Source organism: Scardinius erythrophthalmus, assembly GCF_964197995.2.
Source record: "Scardinius erythrophthalmus genome assembly, chromosome: 19".
Classification (NCBI taxonomy): Eukaryota; Metazoa; Chordata; class Actinopteri; order Cypriniformes; family Leuciscidae; genus Scardinius; species Scardinius erythrophthalmus.
The window spans coordinates 2,885,749-2,904,788 of NC_138239.1; the positions used below are offsets into that span (position 1 = coordinate 2,885,749).

Below are 19,040 nucleotides of genomic sequence, written 5' to 3' on the forward strand. Positions count from 1 at the left end.
CCTAGTTATAATTGATTATGAATATTTGGATCAGTTAATATAATTAACTTACTGTCGTAAATTAATATTACAATCAATTAGCCTGTTTGTCCCGTGAACACTCAGGATTAATTATTTATTAACTCTAAGAAATGTAAATTTCCGGGGCATGGGAAATGTCTTTCTTAATTTACAGTAGGGCAATTCCACGCAAAACTGTCACATCCATAACGCCAGCACAATGCCATTGTATTTAGTTGGCGTTATGGATGTGACAGTTTTGTGTGGAATTGCCCAGTACTAAAAAAAGCAGTAGCCAAGATCTAAAAGATTAGTGACTCCAGTTATGAGCTTGAGACACGGACAACTTTACAACTTTATCCATAATATTTCATTGTTTTTTTTTCTTTTTTTTCTGCCTTTTAGATGCTTTCTTGACATCAGTCCTGAACGTGGATCAAAAACAAAGAAAGGACAAGTAACTTCAAAGATAACTGGCCAAGTTGTGCAAAACAAGAACACCACTGTAAGCCTACAGGTTTCCTCTCTTCTGCGAAACCTTGCAGACTTTGAATGGGATTTCGTTTGCACTTGTATGGACTTCAAAACAGAAACAGCCATTCACTGCCATTATAAAGCTTGGAAGAGCCAGGAGAACGTACACTGGTGTATGAATGAGAGTGTGAATGGGTGACTGGTTCCTTGATGTAAAGCGCTTTGAGTGCCTAAAGCAGGTTGAAAGGCACTTTATAAATGTGACCATTTACCATTTAATTAAGTGAAAGAAACTACATTTAGGCAAAAAAAAGGGTAAATTGACAGCCAATAAGTAGTGCAGGTTTCATTTATTAATAAAAAATTAAACATTCATTAAAAAAAAAAAGATTCCTTGATTGAGACAAAGTAATTGATAACAGCAGCTCTACTCATGTAAAATATATTATGAGGATTGTAAAATATATATAGTCATCATTTTTGTTTCTTTATAAAAGACCATTATCTCTTAAAAAACTTACCAACTAACTTTTTTTGTCTTTTGTGTGACCTGCAATTTCACTGTGTGTTTATTAGATCAATCATATATATATTTTTCATTTGTGGCCCTATTTTCAACATAGAATCACAATATTTGTTATTGTGCACGAGAGGACAATATAAAATCCTAATGTATTGCAGTACTTGTATTGACCACTATGGCGCACTTCAGCATTTCTTCCTGCAGTACTTGTATTGACCACTATGGCGCACTTCAGCATTTCTTCATGCAGTACTAACTTTTGCCAGAGGGGGAGCTCCAGAGTAAATAGTGTGTAAAATTCAGGGGAACAAAACTCATTTTTCTAACATTTTGAGGACTTTCCCTGGAAAGCACCAGGGCAACTTCAGGAACCCTCCTTATGCTTTTTTTACTTTAGCAAAGTGAGGACAGGCCAAAATGTCCTCACTTTGAAAAATTGTCCTCAGTCTGTTGGTCTAAAACTCGTTGATGTCCTCACTCTGTGGGTCTTACAAGAACACACACACACACACACACACACACACACACACACACACACACACACACACACACACACACACATTGAGATGCACGGCTCTCTGATGCATTAGCTTGATTAAAACACTCGATAGCTTGTAGCACACAATGATTCATCTTTGTTTTTCTTTCTTGCATTTTTGCTTTTTATTTCTCTCGTTTCCAAGGTCACATGCACTGCAACAAATGCACAACACACACTCACTCTCTCTTTTACACACACACTCACTTGCTCATACACACACTCACATGCTCAAACATACGCTCTAACACACACACACACACACACACACACACACACACACACACACACACACACACACACACACACACACACACACACACACACACACACACCTGTTGAGTGCCTTCATCTCACTGCAGTGCTTCTCTGTGGCTGTTTCCAGGAGTTTGGTCAAACGCTGTAACAGGAGAAAAGTGAGTGTCACAAACACATTTTAGAGCAGAAACACTTGCAAAACGCATTGAAACACTTTGAAACACTTGCGAATCACATTGAAACACTTGTGGAACGCATTGAAGTACTTGTTAAACGCACTGAAACACTTGCGAATCACATTGAAGCACTTGCGAATCACATTGAAACACTTGCAAAACGCATTGAAACACTTGCGAAACGTATTGACACACTTGCGAAACGTATTGACACACTTGCGAAACGTATTGACACACTTGCGAAACGTATTGACACACTTGCGAAACGTATTGAAACACTTGCGAATCGCACTGAAACGCTTGCGAAACACATTGAAGCACTTGCGAAACGCATTGAAACACTTGCACAGACGTGTGAAACACTTGCGCGTACAAACATATATTTGCGCATAAATATTTCCTAGGCCTAATAAGGACATGTGTAGTCATGTACAGAATATGCCTTTATCCACATAAAATGTATATAGCCTATCATGCCTTTATCATACTTCTACTTTCGAAAAGCTGAAGCAAATAGTAGCAGGACATTCTAACACTTAACGTGAAAAACAATTAACGTGGCTTAATGAGACAGTGATATTAAAAGATTCTGTACACACCTTATTAATTAAACCATACTATGTACATAAAAGCAGATGAGTCCAGAATATGAATGCAATGCATTTAATTACACGTTAAGCGTTTTCCTCCCATAGAAACCCGTTATTAAAAAGAAAACGCTTAACATGGCTTTCTATGGCTTTTCTATTTAAAAAATAAAAAAACATAGGCTAAGTAGCCTATAAAATAAATATACATTATTGTGCCATTAATTAGCCCACAAACAATATTTATTTTAATGCCTAAACTAATTTATTTAAAGCAAAACTGAAACCAGCATTGGGCGTTTATCTGTAATAGGCTAAGTGTTGTATTTGTTTATATTATTATTAATTATAATTATTATATATAATTATTCCTTATTAGGCCTAGAAAATATATTGTTTTAACATAACATCTCGTTATTGCGAGAAAAGATGTCATTAAAACGACATAACACCTCGTTATTACGACATAATTGAGTGAAAAAAATGTATGTGGCAGCAATGCAACACCGTACTGTAGTTTCATATATATGCGCAAATATACGTTTTGTACATGCAAGTGTTTCACATGTCTGCGCAAGTCTAATGTGAACGCACAAGTGTTTCAATGTGTTTCGCAAGTTTTTCAATGTGACAATCATGACAATCATGTCTTGATTAATTAGCTTTTTCGAGATATTTGCTAGCAGATTTACACCTGTCAATCATTAGCTAGATCTACATACACACTCACGATGTGTGTACCTCTGTGTTGTGTTGCTCTTTCTTCTTCTTGAGCTGATCGTGATGCTCCACCAGCAGCGCTCTGAGCTCTGACTTCAGCTTCTGCTTGAGGTCGTTCATCTGATCTCCTGCATCTGACCCTTCAGCTCCAGACCTGGATCATCACATCAACACACACCACATTTAAGTTCAAAACAAGTGTTTCGCTGCTCAAGTGTGTGGATGCAAACTCGAATTCTTAACTAGATCAATGCTAAGACCAGCATTGATCAAAAATGGTTCTTCTTCATTAAAATAAAGCTGAAATAAAATGCAATACAAATATTGGATTAAGAACTTCAACTTAAAACTAAGTTTAAGTTGATGTACTAAAATTAAATTACTAAAACTGACATAAAAAATTAATTAAAGCAAAGTAGAAATATTTGAAGAAAATAAAAATGAATAAAGGACATTAAAAAATTACTAAAACTTAAATTAAAATGAAAACTGAAAATATATAAAAAAAATTGTATCACTGAGATATTGTTATATTTTTTTATTAATATATTTTTATGTTTTCCATTTTCATTTTACTTACAATTTCAGTAATTTAGTTGTGTGATTTTTTTATAATTTTTCAAATGTCTATATCATTATATTTCTTTTTGTTATTTGTTATTTTAGTACATCAAAGTTTAACTAAATGAAAAAGAGAAATGTTGCTTTGGCAATTAGCTGAAATAAAACAAGTTTAAGTTTTCTTATATTTTATTTAAATTTATTTTAATTAATGTTTATTTTATGTCAAGCAACAAAAATGTTTTTGTTTCAGTTAGACATAACATAACCTTGAAAAAATTCGATTAAATTAAAGCTAACTCTAAATATTAATAAACACTATAATAATATAGAGGTTATGCGGCAGAGAAACAAGCGCGCAGCCATCTTTAAAATATTGTCTTTGAACTTGCTCTGTATATTTCTGTGGCATTCGAAGAGTAATTCGCTGCTGAAGTGGATTTAGTTATTGCAGAGTTAATGAAAGTTGTCATGAACATTGTAATGTTGGAAGCGGATGTCATGACAAATGTCATTTCGATCAGGAAGATTTTAAGACGAGTGGTAAATTCATAAATCCGTAAGATCTTTCCTTCATGCTGTGGAAATACAAACAAACAGAAGAGAAAAGGGGAGGAGTTACAGAAGCTTATGTAAATAATGTGTTTCCATTACAGATTTGCGCAAAACTTTTTTTGCAACGGATGTTGGTTGGTTTACGTATATCTCAGCCATTGCACTGACCATTATTATTAATCAAAGGAGATGTATGTGTGTTTTCCAAGCATTAATGGCAAGGAAAGACTCTTATACTGTGAGCGGCTCATATGAGGAGTTTCTGGGTGTTTCTCCCTCAGATCTGCTTCAAAGTCTTGATTGTGGCATTTATTTGAGGTTTAGAATCCAGTATTCCTGTAATTATTTTGTCTAATATGAATTTAATAAAGAGCTCTGTCTCATCTTCTGTCCAAACACACCGCGTCGTCTACGTCAGGTGACTGTAAATGCACAAAAACTGTTTCCAATGCAGTTTTGCGAAATATTTATTTTTCAAATTGCCTGAAAAACCTCCTCATGCGAGCGGAAAAACGTTTTGGCGATAAATGGGAGTTTTCGGAAATTGACGTGTTTCCATTGGGCGTATTTTCAATCCGCAATTTCAATTTGCGCAATTTGAAGGGTAATGTAAGTGTTCATTGTGCATTTACTTCTTGGCCGTGTTCTTCTTCTTCAAGGCTTTGAACTGCTCGCTGTATTTCTGAATGAGTTCTTCTCGTTTCTTCTGAAACTTCTTCTCCATGTCCTTCAGGTCTTTCTCTTGTTTCTTGGTGACCTTCAGGAAGTTCTTGTGCTGCTGCAGTTCTTCACAGGTCACCGTGGACGGATCTGAATATAATAAAGCTTACAGTGAACGTGAACACAGCCAACAACAGTTAAAGGCTGTTGATCAGATTGTGTTAATGCAGAGGTATTCCTATAACTAACTAACTAGTAACTATGAAGTTTGTTTGTTAATGCCATGCCTGTTTACATGGCAAAAAAACAAGTTATTATAATGCATTCATTAAAAAAATGAATATATAAGGCATTTAAGATCCATTTTTTTCCTACAAATTGTACAACTTAATCTGGATTTAACTTTTCAAGGGTATCAAAAAAAAAAAAAACTTCTCAGAGGACTAGAAATGTTACATTTATAAAATATATTTTATATATTTGATGTAATTATCAAGTAAATGCCGCACAACTGTATGAATTTATATATGTTTTATGTATAACTAACCGTTGTCAGATAAAGGTTAGTTATACTAACCATAATTACACCATGTGGTTATTACTACAGCATTAAATATTCAAAATACTATGTTTGTCATTTTCTGATGATAGCGGAGGTTTAGATGTAAGGACTGCTGTTCTTTGGTAGTTACTACGGTAAAATTGACATCATGTCCAAACTATCACCCTGGACAACTAAAGTAGCGAGTCATTGTGATGCAGTTGTAATGTGTGGTGTCACGTGACACAGGCTCACCTGAGGGATCTGAAGGGGTTTCCTCACTGGATTCTTTGGTCTCTGTGACAACACTATCTGGAGCTGCAGCAGGTTCTGGATCTGGACTTTCTTCTGGTGTTGGTTCTGGTTCTGCTTTTTCCTCTGGTTTGGGTTCAGGTTGTGGCTCTGGTTTGGGTTCAGGTTGTGGCTCTGGTTTGGGTTCTGGTTCTGGTTCAGGTTCAGGTTCAGGTTTAGGTGGTTCTGGAGCTGGAGTCACAGTGGGATTCTCTTCAGTCTTTTCACTGGGAGCCTCAGCTGGAGGAGCGACGTCGCCCTCTACTGGCTTCTCCACAGCTTCAGATGAGACAGGAGCTTCTGACAGACAGACATATAGATAGATAAATAGATAGATAGATAGATAGATAGATAGATAGATAGATAGATAGATAGATAGATAGATAGATAGATAGATAGATAGATAGATAGATAGATAGATAGATAGATAGATAGATGGATAGATAGATGGATAGACAGATGGATAGATAGATAGATAGATAGATAGATAGATAGATAGATAGATAGATAGATAGATAGATAGATAGATAGATAGATAGATAGATAGATAGATAGATAGATAGATAGGACAGAACGACAGATATAAATGAACTTGAAGGTCTTATTAGTTATGTTTTTATAATGATTTTAAATATGTATTAGTAAATGTTGAAATTAACATTAACTGAGATGAATAAATGCTGTAGAGTAAAGTGTTACCAATGTATTTAAATACAGTAGCGCTTTATACAATTCAATTCAGTTTCAAAGCATGAAACACATTCTTATTATCAGATCAATGTTAATTCAGTTCAGTTCAGCAAAATTCATCAACTACGAAACAAATTCATTTTCAGAGATGTATAAGCAGCTTTACAGAAGATGATACGGTGTCACTATTCAGCTCGATTCTGATTCAATGTTAATTCAATTCAGTTCAATAACAGTGTTAATCGCTGTTGGAAAGTTCATAAACTGAAACAAATTCAATTCAACTATAAATAATCTCTACAGAAGACAATAATATCATTATGTGTGAGTGCAGTCAAATGGATCATTTAATTGTTTCTATTTATTAGTATTGAAATGGTGCAGACAGTCATAGAATAATGTGATCCTTTGCGTGAGTGTGTGTGTGTGTGTTATTACCTGCGACAGGTGCAGGAGTGACAGACTTCTGGACTCCGTCAGCAACAGGTAACTCGTATTCACACACGTATGTTAAACTCTGATCAGAGAGAGAACTGTGTGAGACATGCTTTCACATATTTACACAATTATAAAAGCATTTAAATGACAGTTATACAAGAGACAGTGTACAGTCATTTATCCTAACAGAGTTATTATATTAAGCAGAGGAATTAATTAATTTAATAACCAGCTTATTGTAGTAGTATTACATGGCTACTTATCAAATATGTGACCCTGGACCACAAAATCAGTCACAAGGGTCAATTTTTTTAAATTGAGATTTATACATCATCTAAAAGCTGAATAAATAAGCTTTCCATTGATGTATGGTTTGTTAGGATAGGACAATATTTGGTTGAGATTCAACTATTGTAAATCTGGAATCTGAGGGAGCAAAAAAATCTAAACATTGAGAAAATCTCCTTTAAAGTTGTTCATTTATGTTCTCGATTGTGCTGCATTCACTCACAGAAATACATGTTTTATATATTTACGGTAGGAAATGTACAAAATATCTTCATGGAACATGATCTTTACTTAATATCCTAATGATTTTTGGCATAAAAGAAAAATCGATAATTTTGACCCATATAATGTATCGTCGTTGGCTATTGCCACAAATAAACTCGTGCGACCTGTGACTGGTTTTGTGATCCATATGTACATAAATGTTTCTAAAATATTAGATTTGTGAAAACACAGATCCACATAAAACAAATTGTCTTGCAGTCGAAGTTTAGAGCACACTTTCTTGTCCTAACAAGATGAAATATTATGCACATAATCTTTCAAAGATCAAAGCATTTTTTAATCGAAATATACATTATGCTTAAAGCAAGCAAAACGATGTTTGACACTGAGGTGAGAGAAATAATCTTGTTTTTCCTTTTAAATTCGATTATTTTCGTACTCCAGTGGCAAACAGCATTTTCTTGCTTTAGGCAAAAACATCACAAAATTTTGTTCGATTTCTCTGAAAGCAAGACATTAAATCTTGTATCCTTTTGCTTCTCAAGTACATATAAATATATAGGGCCCTATTTTAACGATCTGAAACGCAAGTATCAAACGCGAAACGCAAACTTAACTTTGTGGGCGGATCTCGGGCGCTGTTGCTATTATACCGGCGGGATAAATGACTCTTGCGCCCGACGCAAATCTAAAATGTGTTGGTCTGAAGTCGCTTCATTACTCATAGGTGTGGTTTGGGCGTAACGTGAAATAAACCAATCAGAGCGTCATCTCACATTCCCTTTAAGAGCAGGCGCGCTTGTTCCATGGCGGATTGCTATTATAACGGCGGATTTGCCAGGAGCGATTCACAGCCGAGGAGACCGATGTTCTCGTCAGGGCCGTAAAACACAGAGAAGTGACATTGGGGATGGAGAAACACACCCAGATTAGCTTCGGTTAAACAGGCGTATAATAATTTGGGTAAATGTGTAAGCTAGATTTATGCCTATTTTTTCACATCTTCATGGACACCACAATGATTTCCCTCGTGTGGAATATTTTTCCTTGTAATTATTTATGATTAACAAAAATGTGAACTGCTGCCTCTGTGTGTAGATGAGAGAAGCAAAGTGTATGTGTGTTGTGCACACGCTACATTATGGCCAAGCATGCGCCCTTAAAATAGCATCTGAATAACGCGCCACTGACTTTAGACGAGGTTTTTCCTGGTCTGTGACGGAATTGTTTTCTGAAACTGCAAAATAGCACCAGGGAACGTTTGCGCCGGAACACGCCTCCTCTTTTCGCTGAAACGCCCCCGGGAGCGCAAGTTCATTCCCTAATTTACCGGCGTGCGTCCGGTGCAAAATAGGAATGATACATGCGTCGGTGTACAAAGTCAATTGCGCTGGGTGCAAGATAGGGCCCATATTGTTTTAATGATACTTCGATTATTGTATTGGAAAACGATAAATTAATTCAAATGATAATTTCCCTTGTGTTTTTATTCAGGAGAACCTCCATGTTTGTAATAGTGCACTACTGTCTTTCAAGGGCACTTGAACATTGATGGTATCTGTGCATCTGTTATTAGCTGTTCGTTTAACTCTACCTCTGTCTTCGGTGGCTTTGTGGTCTTCACTGGATTGAAAAGTGCATCTGAGAAATCTACAAGTAAACAATAATCGACACACTCATTTGATGTGGCATGTTAATGTACACTGTAAAATATGATTTTTGGCCAGTGACGTACCAGCGAAGGCAGCGGGGACGTAGTCCTTCACCTCGATGTGCACAAACACAGACGGCAGTGTGAGAGGCATGTTGCTCTCGCTGCGCAGACAGATGTGCTGGAAACCTGCAAAACATCACAGGGTCAATGATCATAATTCTCATAATAAACAACCAACAAATCTGAACGAAAACAATCACACAAGGATTAAACAATCTACAAATTGACAAAGAAGTGCAATGGACGAGCCTCTTATCTGTCATTTTCTGAGCAAACACTGACAATTTTTTTAATAAAATGATAAACCTCACATTTCAGCCTTTAAACCATTTAAGAGTCAATATGATTGATTATTGTTATTTCGTCTGCTCAGTGAATAATTCTAGATGCCTTATTATCCAAATTGTTAAAAAAATGTGTTTTCCATCAACCAATGAAAATGTTACAGTGCATAGAAATTTTCACATGAATAAAGATGTAAATCCACTCTCTGAAAGAGAATTATGCTTTGATAAATCATAATTGTGATATTAATAGTCAAAATTATGACATACTAAGTCCTATTTATGAGATAAAAAGTCAAAATTATAAACTTAAATCATAACTTTAAATAATTGTAACATACTGTGACATAATTTCAAGTCAAAATTATGATATTAAAAAAGTCAAAATTATGACATACTAATTCATAATTTTAAGATAAAGGTTGTATTTTGACATACTAAATCATAGTTACGAGATTCAAGTCAAAATTATAACTTCAAATAATATTTTTGACACAAGCCATAACTTTGAGATAAAAAGTCATAATTATGACATAAATCAATTGTGACATACTAAGTACATTTTGAGATTAAAAAGACATAATTATGACAGAACGTTTAAATTATTACATACTAAGTCATAATTATGGGATAAAAGGTTGTATATTTTTGGGTCGTAATTATGTCGTAATTATGACGAATTAAGGTCGTAATTATGGCATACTAAATCATAACTATGACACACTAAGTCAATTTTGAGACAAAAAGGCAAAATTATGAGATATTAAGTCATAATCATGAGATTAAAAAGTCGATATTATGACTCTTTTAAGCCATAAATATGACTTAGTATGTCAGGATTTTGACGTACAAAAGCATGCTTATTTTCTTTTGTGGCAGAAATGGGTTGTTTCATTCCTAATTATGTTAGACCCAAACCCCCTGCAGATCCGGGTCAGTCTCACCGGTCTGAAGAGCGTCCAGAGGGATGATCCGGTGACCTAAGAACTTCCCGCCCTCCTCCTGAACCACGAGCCTGAGATAGGCCATCTCCGGCAGCAAGATCTGCTCAACACCACAGAGACCCTCAGCCTTATGAAGCCATCATAACATTCATAATCTCATGAGCAGGAGATGACAGCGGCTGACCTTCTCGAAGATGAAAGGCTCCTCGTTCCACTCGGGGTTGATGGCGTTGGGTGTGGTGCTCCATTTGGTGCGGAATTTGCGTTTGGGATCTTTCGGCAAACCGATGAGCTCGACCTCCACTCCGGTTTTCACATTCTTATCCGACAGGAACTGACCGGAGTAAATCTGAACACGGGTTACAATCCACAGTAACGTTTACAATTCAAGAAAGATTTGTTATACATAACATATATTATACATTAATATAGTAACATTTCTTATTATGTTATTATTTCGTTTTTTTTTTTTGGTAACACTTTCTTTTACAGTGTCCTTGTTACATATGTTACATGCACTTACCATAGTAATAACAGTAAATTATGCATAATTACATGCAACTAACCCTCAACCAAACCCTTATCCTACCCTAACCCTATAGTAAGTACATGTAGTTAATTAATATTACTCAGTACTTAAATATATAATTACGCTGTAACACTGACACATTCAAATAAAGTGTAACAGTTTTTTTTTAGTTAGTCATTTTATATTTTTATTTAGTAGTAGTAATAATAACAATTATTATTATTATTATTAATGAACTAAACTAATAAATAGATATATAATCTCAACCATAAAAACAAAAATGTAAATATTAACAATATACATTTTAAATATATAAAAAAATGCCCCAATCATGTTTTAATTGTTCTCACTCGACACACCTTTCACACCTCTGCCAGGAATGAGATTAAATCTTCATTATTCTTTCATTATTATTCTTTCATTATTATTCTTTTGTTTTTATTAAGTCTATTAGCCTTTATTCTGGCATTATGGCTTTCCCATGCACATCGCTTTGATCCCAATTTACATTTATCCACCTATTATAAATAGTCTTTCAAGAAAACAAAACTTTTCTTATGAACTTATGTGCATTCTTTTGACAAAATACATCATGAAATAAATGCATTAGAGCAACAATTAGACATTAATCATATTTAAAGTGTTTGCAATAACTTCCAATTGCGATCTAATGTGGGTTTTGGTCGTATTATGTTGATGAAATGTTATTCAATCGCTGCACCTCTGCTTAGGATTTCTCATGTAATCCTTTATTGTTATTAAAGTAATCAAAATCGCATGAAAATCACATGCAAATCATTTACTATCTTAATAGTGTGTTTATAGCTTCATGTTTCATGTGTAGAAACATTTCTCTGGGTTTCTTATGTACGAAACAGACCGTGGAAGTGTAATGGGAGTTCGTCATCGGAAGAGAGGGGCAGATTATGAACGTTCAGAAAAAAGGATTCGAAGAAGGAACTTTGTTTTACAGCACCAATGCATTTCTGAGTTACCTTAATGGTGAGAGTGCTGGCGATGATGGTGTCAATCCTGTCAGTGAAGGGATCGAACTTCTTGTCGCTCCGGCGGAGCACGTCGTGTTTGAGCATGTAACCCGTCCTCCCGTTAAACTCGAACAGAGCCATGTTCAGTTGCATGGGGAAATCTACAGCATGATATGATTAACTCAAACATTGACATAAAGAGCTGATCTAGCTATTGGTGGACAGTTTTTAAAGGGGTGGTATAATGCCGTTTTCACAAGATGTAAGATAAGTCTCTTATGTCCCCAGTGTGTGTATGTGAAGTTTTAGCTCAAAATACCCCACAGATATTTTTTTATAGCATGCAAAAAATTCCACTTTTTGAGGGTGAGCAAAAATGCACAATTTTTGTGTCTGTTCCTTTAAATGCAAATGAGCTGCTACTCCCTGCACAGGGGGCGGAGCTACAACAGCTTGTGTCCTTTTACCTCACACAGACACAGACAGTCAGACAAAGATGGAGAGACTCAAGAAGAAGTGACAACATGTAGAAGCAATAGGACATTTCTGAACGGTTAGTTGATGAATTTATGTAGCTTATGTTTAGTTATCTTCTAGTCATTGATTAGCATATTCTGTCTTGATAATCTATAAATCGTGTTCAGGGGGCGGGGTTTATGTAAATTCTAGGGTTTGTGATGTCACTAACCCAGGAGGAATGTGGTGTAGTCTCTACCAGCCGTTTGTTGTAGTCCTTAAAAAGTGATTTCTTTAAAAGCAAATATCTCCCTTTGCTCTGAACTTTGAGCGTTGTAACTTTGCAGATGTTGTTTATGCTCAAACAGCAACATTACACACTAACTAGAGCTAGAAAAGTCAAATCATAATCAACCACCCCTTTAAATGCATGATCTGTGATGGACTCACCCATAGTCTGGTAGTTGAGCGCCACGAACTGACAGCCGGCGCTCCAGAAGGGCTGAGGACTGTAGTTTGAAGAGTCCACACGGGTTCCTTTAGGGTAAATACGGCTCATCTGCCTCTTATTATATCTACAGTCATCAGTATAGGAAAGCACTGACACCCGTACATAAGAAAACACTGTTGAGTCATTTAAATCTAATTCAGGGGAAATGTAAAGGATACTCCACCCAGTCCACAGCGTTCTTCGCGATCAAACTCTCTCCTTTGGTTTCCACGAAGGAAGAGATGACGTAACTCCTGTTTTTCTCTGTATTAGTAAATGTTGAAAATTAACATTTAAATGCATTGTTCATTATTAGTTGACTAATGCAGTTAACCAATGTTAACAAATTAAACCTTATTGTAAAGTGTCACAGATAAAATATTATTCATGTATTTTTTTAAAGATCGAAATCATATGTATATTCATATTGTGTAATATTGCATCAGAGGAGGTTTTAGGCGCATTTATCATATTTATAAATATACACATAAAATAAAATCAGGTCTGAACTCACTAATTGCGTTCTCAAAAGAGATGAATTTGTTGGGCTGTACGTAGTTGACCAGGGCGGACATCTCCTCGTATGCTGTCACTTCCTGTCCAGCGGTACCCTGACAGGAAATGGAAATATCAGATTTAGATTCAAATCTGCAGTCGAGATCGAGAGAGAGAGAGAGAAATATGTCTTTGTGAGTCATTATTCTTCATTTAGCAAATAATTACTTATGAAAAGCAACAGTTTCACTGAAGCTCTTTTTTCCTAGAAATCAATACTTTTATTCAGCAGGGATGAATTAAATTGATTAAAAAATGACAGTAAAGACATTTATAATGTTACAAAAGATTCTATTTAAATAATTGCTGTTCTTTTGAACTTTTGATTCATCAAAGAATCCTGAAAAATAAACGTTTTCAACATCATAAATGTTTCTTGAGCATCAAATCATCATATTAGAGTGATTTCTGAAGGATCACGTGACACTGAAGACTGGAGCAATGATGCTGAACATTCAGCTTTGATCACAGGAATAAATGTCAGTTTAACATATATTCACATTGAAAACAGTGATTTTAAATTATAATAATATTTTACTGGTTTAAATGTATTTTTGATCAAATAAATGTAGCCTTGAAGAGACTTCGTTGAAAAACATTAAATATTCTTACAGACCCCAAACTTGTGAACGCTAGTGTACTTGATTTTTCTTAGGTTTTAAAACGTGCATCTCTGGATCCCTGCAGCAGAAGCTAGAAGTAAACACGAGATACTTCACCTCATCAGAGTTCTTCATCTTCTCTTCGTCCTGTTCATCGTGGTCATCATGTTCTTCACGCTCTTCTGTATCAGTTACACATAAAATACTGCGGTTATTTTCTGTCCAATCATCTCTACAAACACAGTGGCCTCCAAAAAAGTATTAAGGCACTCATGTCACACTTTTAAGGGCCCTATTTGAATGATCTAAGCTCATGGTCTAAAGCTCATGGCACAATCTCACTTCGGTCGTGTCCGAATCCACTTTTGCTAGTTTAACGACGGGGAAAATGGTCGGCGCTCCCGGTGCATGGTCTAAAAGGGTCGTCTCTATTCTCTTAATGAGTAATAGGTGTGTTTTGGGATTTACGTGCAATAAACCAATCAGAGTCTCTTCTCCCATTCCCTTTAAATGCCAGTTGCGCTTGAGCCATGACGGATTTGCTATTTAAATGACGGAATTTGATAGTGGAAAGACTGATCGCTTCTCTAGTGAGGAAACGGATCTGCTTGTGTGCGAGGTTAAAGCTGTGTGTGTGTGTGTGTGTGTGTGTGTGTGTGTGAGGATAGAGCACAAGCAGAACATCTACGGGACAAGCCGGATTCCACCATATCTTTATGTACACAATAATAATTTTTTACATTTTTAATATTTGGCATGTTTGTGTGCTGCTACCCTGTGTGTGTAATAAGCAGAGTGTGTGTGTAATAAGCGAGTGTGTGTAATAAGCAGAGTGTGTAATAAGAACAGTGTGTGTAATAAGCAGATTGTGTGTAATAAGCAGAGTGTGTGTAATGAGGAGAGTGTGTTTAACAACCAGAGTGTGTGAAGATTGTGGACCCGTCTACAGGCGCACATTACTAACGCGCTCTTTAAATGACAAAAAAAACATTGCACCATTGACTTTAGAGCAGGTTTCAGTTGGTCAATGGCTCAGTCTATTTCAGTTCCTCAAAATATCAACGCTCCAACAATGCGCCTGAACACATACCTGGTTCTCAGACCAGCAGCTCATGGGTGCATAGATTTGGCGCGAGTGCATATGCAATTTAAACAACGTGGCGCAGGACGTGAAAATGATAACTGCGTCAGGCTGAAATTAGCAAAAACACTTGAGTCGCACCTCGCGCTGCATTGCACCGGCTGTATGATAGGGCCCTTAAAGTCAGCATGGAATCAAAATGGACAATTCTTGTTTTTAATTTTTTTTTATAAATTGCAGTGTATACTATAAATGATTTATCGGTGCACATCATTATTTTTCCTGGTAATCTTGAATTAGAATAACCTCCTCTTGCGGCTCTGATGACGAGGGCGGGGCAACCTGTCACTCAACCTGTCACTCACATGAGATCAGCCAATAGCAAACCACAACCACCCAATCATCTATCAAGCCCCGCCCACATTTGTTCTTGTTCCAGAAGCGTTTCATTCGGATATACGGCAAAATAGGGAAGAAAAGACTAGCGCAACTTCCATTTCATGTAGACTTCAACTTAAACAGTCCGCCGTTTCAGGACTGGTTCACAGATTAACTCACCGGTTGCGGGAACAGCGTCGGTGCCTTCTGGGTTGGCCGGAGCAGGTTGGTTTGGATCGGCGGGTTGATTTGGATCGGCGGGTTGGTTTGGATCAGTGGGTTGGTTGGACTCAGAAGCATCTGCGGCTCCATTAGTTTGTTCTTGAGCAGGCGGTTTCTTTGCCTGTTCTGGTTTGCTCGGAGGTGCGCTGCTTTTCTTATTCTTGATCAGTATTTTACCCATCAGCTCAGACGGACTCGGGATCGGGTGACCCGGCTTGAGCTGAAAAACAAAACCGCAGAATATTACATGAGATATATACTACTATCAGCTTGTAATATAGGTTTATTGGTAACTTTTTATTTCACAGTGTGTTACACGTAACATGTAGTAAACAAACTGGGTTACACTTTATTTTAAGGTGTCATTGTTACAGTGTAATTATATATTTAAGTACTGAGTAATATTAAGCAACTACATGTACTTACTATAGGGTTAGGCTAGGATTAGGATTTGGTTGAGGGTTATTTGCATGTAATTATGCATAATTTACTGTTATTACTATGGTAAGTACATGTAACATATGTAACAAGGACACTAAAATAAAGAGTTACCAAATTAAGTGAAACCCACTTTACTTCAATCCATATAAAACAATGCATTTGTTACAATATTTATTCATCTTTGTTGTTAAAGTTAGTAAATCAAAATTAAAGCTGGTGATTGTTAGTTCATGTCAGCTCAGGTTCGTTAAATATTAACAGATGTAGAATTATATAGAAGTAGATTAACATTAACTAAAATAAATAAAAGCTTTAGAAGTATTTTTCAATGTTAGTTCATGTTAACTGATGTAATTTACTAATGCTAGTGAATAAAATCTTAGTGTGAAGTCTTACTGGTTTATTTTAGTTCATCTAACTGGTCATAGTTTATTTCTATTTTATTTTACTTACTTTAATGTAATTTTAATGTCAATTTTAATCAAAGTTTCTTCACTAATCACTAGTCCTGTGATGTAACAAATTACATTTTTAAATATTCAATTTTGTTTTTGTTTTTGCAAATATTCAATGTAGTCTCTCAATCATTTTAGGCTCATAAAAGCTAATGAATCAGATGTGCTAGAAACATATGCTAGAAAAAGAAATGAGTTACATCTGTTAGCAAAATTAAATTATGCTAGCAACATAATCCATGCTAGCAACATACTAATTCCATGTTAGCAATGTGTTAAATCATGCAAGAGACATGCTAGCAATGAGTTAAATATGTCAGAAGTGTTTGAACCCAACAAAACCATTTCCACATTTGAACTCACAGGATATTTGTCCAGTAAATCTACGAGCAGAGCGTCTCCAAAGATAGTTCGGCAGTAGTTTGCCATCTTCTCCTGCTGCTTCACTCTGAAAGCCCATTTATATCACATCATCAAACCCACGGTATGAGAAACAAAATGTGTTTATGAATGAAATATCATAGACATGTCTTACGAATCAACGTGGTTCTCAAAGGAAAGCACAACAGGATACTTGGACGTTTTGAAGGCACTCTCAGCGATCGCTTCAATCACGTCCTGTCATGAAGAAAGAACATAATCCAGGAATTTATTTCTTTACCTTTGTGAAAAAGAAGTGTACTTAATCGTGCTTCACATCTATTTTTATTCTATCATTTATATTTTTTTATAAAAACTGCACTTGCCGTAATATTTTGATGAAATAAAAGTGTACTTAAGGAGATTTCACTTTCATGACTACACACTTAAGTATTTGATTGTAATTTACTAGAGCTAATTCAATGTTAAAATTTAGTTAATATATTTGAAATGTACTGTTACAACTTCATCATTACAAATAAGTAATTACTAATGAATTTAAATACAATACATACGTTGCAATAGAACTGACATATTTGACATAGTTTACCATATTTCAAAGACAATACAATTAATTATGAAATTACATATAAAGATGTAATTAAGTCCAACGTAATAGGACTTAATTAAGCACTCATAAGTTCAAATCACTGCATTTAACATAAATTTAAACTAATACATTTTCATTTAGCTAATTAAAACTAACATGCATTTTAGCTGTGTAGTTCTTTTTCATAAGATCATCTATGTTTTGATTCAGTAAGTCGAAATGATTAATAATCTGGTGTAAAGTTATCAAAGACCTGCTCCTGATTTTCACACTCATTATAATGAGCCTCCCCCATAATGACAGCGAGAGCTCTGATTGGAGGAACCGACCTTGAACAGGATCTCGGTTGTCATGGTGAAGCCGTGTGTGATGATTGGCTCTTCATCGGGTGGTTTGCCCTTCCAGCAGTCGAGCTCCAGACAGCGGCAGCCGGCGAGGAGACACTGACGGTACATCTCCGGGGACGAGACGCCCGTCAGCTGCCCGGCTGAGGGAACATTCACATTATGGTGTTGAATTATTTGCATTATCGCTTTTTTATATCAAAAACTCTGGGGGCCCTATCTTGCACCCAGCGCAATTGACTTTGTACACCGATGCATGTATCATTCCTATTTTGCACCGGACGCACAGCGGACTTTTCCCTCCACAGACGCACGACGGTAAATCAGGGAATGAACTTGCGCTCCCAGGGGTGGTTCAGCGAAAAGAGGAGGCGTGTTCCAGCGCAAATGTTCCCTGGTGCTATTTTCCAGTTCCAGAAAACAGTTCTGTCACTGACCAGGAAAAACCTAGCCTAAAGTCAGTGGCGCGTTCAGATGCTATTTTAAGGGCGCATGCTTGGCCATAATGTAGCGTGTGCACAACGCACACACACTTTGCTTCTCTCATCTACACAGACGCAGCAGTTCTCATTTTTGCAAACCCAACCGCCCAAACCACACCTATGAGTAATGAAGCGACTTCAGACCAACCCATTTTAGATTTGCGTCGAGATCCGCCCACAAAGTTAAGTTTGTGTTTCGCGTTTGATACTTGCGTTTCAGATCGTTAAAATAGGGCCCTCAAAAGTGTTTAACCCTCTGGGGTCTGAGGTGTGTTTTGACGTGCCCTGAGATTTGTGCTTATTTCTGTTGCTTATAACATTTTCATGGCTAAAGTCTGATTGCACTGTATTCTATGGAAGCATGTTTCCGCCACAGAATAAAAAATAAAAAAATTAAATGTGACTTTTTATCTCACAATTCTGACAGAATTGCATTTCTCAGAATTGCGTGATAAAAAGTCACAGTTGTGAGTTATAAAGTCAGAACTGCATGATATAAAAGGTGCAATTGTGAGAATTTTTTTTTTTCTCAGAATTGCATGTTTACCGTATCGCAATTCAAACTTTTTTCTCGCAAAAAGT

The 19,040-nt window shown here is 36.1% G+C and overlaps 1 protein-coding gene across 1 annotated transcript in view; it reads right to left on the reverse strand.

The window, feature by feature from the left end:
* The window catches only part of plcb2 (phospholipase C, beta 2), a gene marked incomplete at both ends in the record, with an annotated part of 72,527 nt that overhangs the window by 35,391 nt on the left and 18,096 nt on the right, over nucleotides 1-19,040 (reverse strand). The window contains 18 exons of the mRNA XM_081394303.1: nucleotides 1,871-1,935; nucleotides 3,298-3,430; nucleotides 5,025-5,202; nucleotides 5,849-6,163; nucleotides 7,013-7,091; nucleotides 9,120-9,175; nucleotides 9,261-9,365; nucleotides 10,468-10,567; nucleotides 10,652-10,816; nucleotides 11,992-12,143; nucleotides 12,889-13,013; nucleotides 13,108-13,192; nucleotides 13,443-13,539; nucleotides 14,203-14,267; nucleotides 15,725-15,986; nucleotides 17,026-17,110; nucleotides 17,198-17,280; nucleotides 17,962-18,119. Of these exons, the coding sequence (XP_081250429.1) occupies nucleotides 1,871-1,935; nucleotides 3,298-3,430; nucleotides 5,025-5,202; nucleotides 5,849-6,163; nucleotides 7,013-7,091; nucleotides 9,120-9,175; nucleotides 9,261-9,365; nucleotides 10,468-10,567; nucleotides 10,652-10,816; nucleotides 11,992-12,143; nucleotides 12,889-13,013; nucleotides 13,108-13,192; nucleotides 13,443-13,539; nucleotides 14,203-14,267; nucleotides 15,725-15,986; nucleotides 17,026-17,110; nucleotides 17,198-17,280; nucleotides 17,962-18,119 (2,308 nt within the window). The remainder of the gene's footprint in view (nucleotides 1-1,870; nucleotides 1,936-3,297; nucleotides 3,431-5,024; nucleotides 5,203-5,848; nucleotides 6,164-7,012; nucleotides 7,092-9,119; nucleotides 9,176-9,260; nucleotides 9,366-10,467; nucleotides 10,568-10,651; nucleotides 10,817-11,991; nucleotides 12,144-12,888; nucleotides 13,014-13,107; nucleotides 13,193-13,442; nucleotides 13,540-14,202; nucleotides 14,268-15,724; nucleotides 15,987-17,025; nucleotides 17,111-17,197; nucleotides 17,281-17,961; nucleotides 18,120-19,040) is intronic.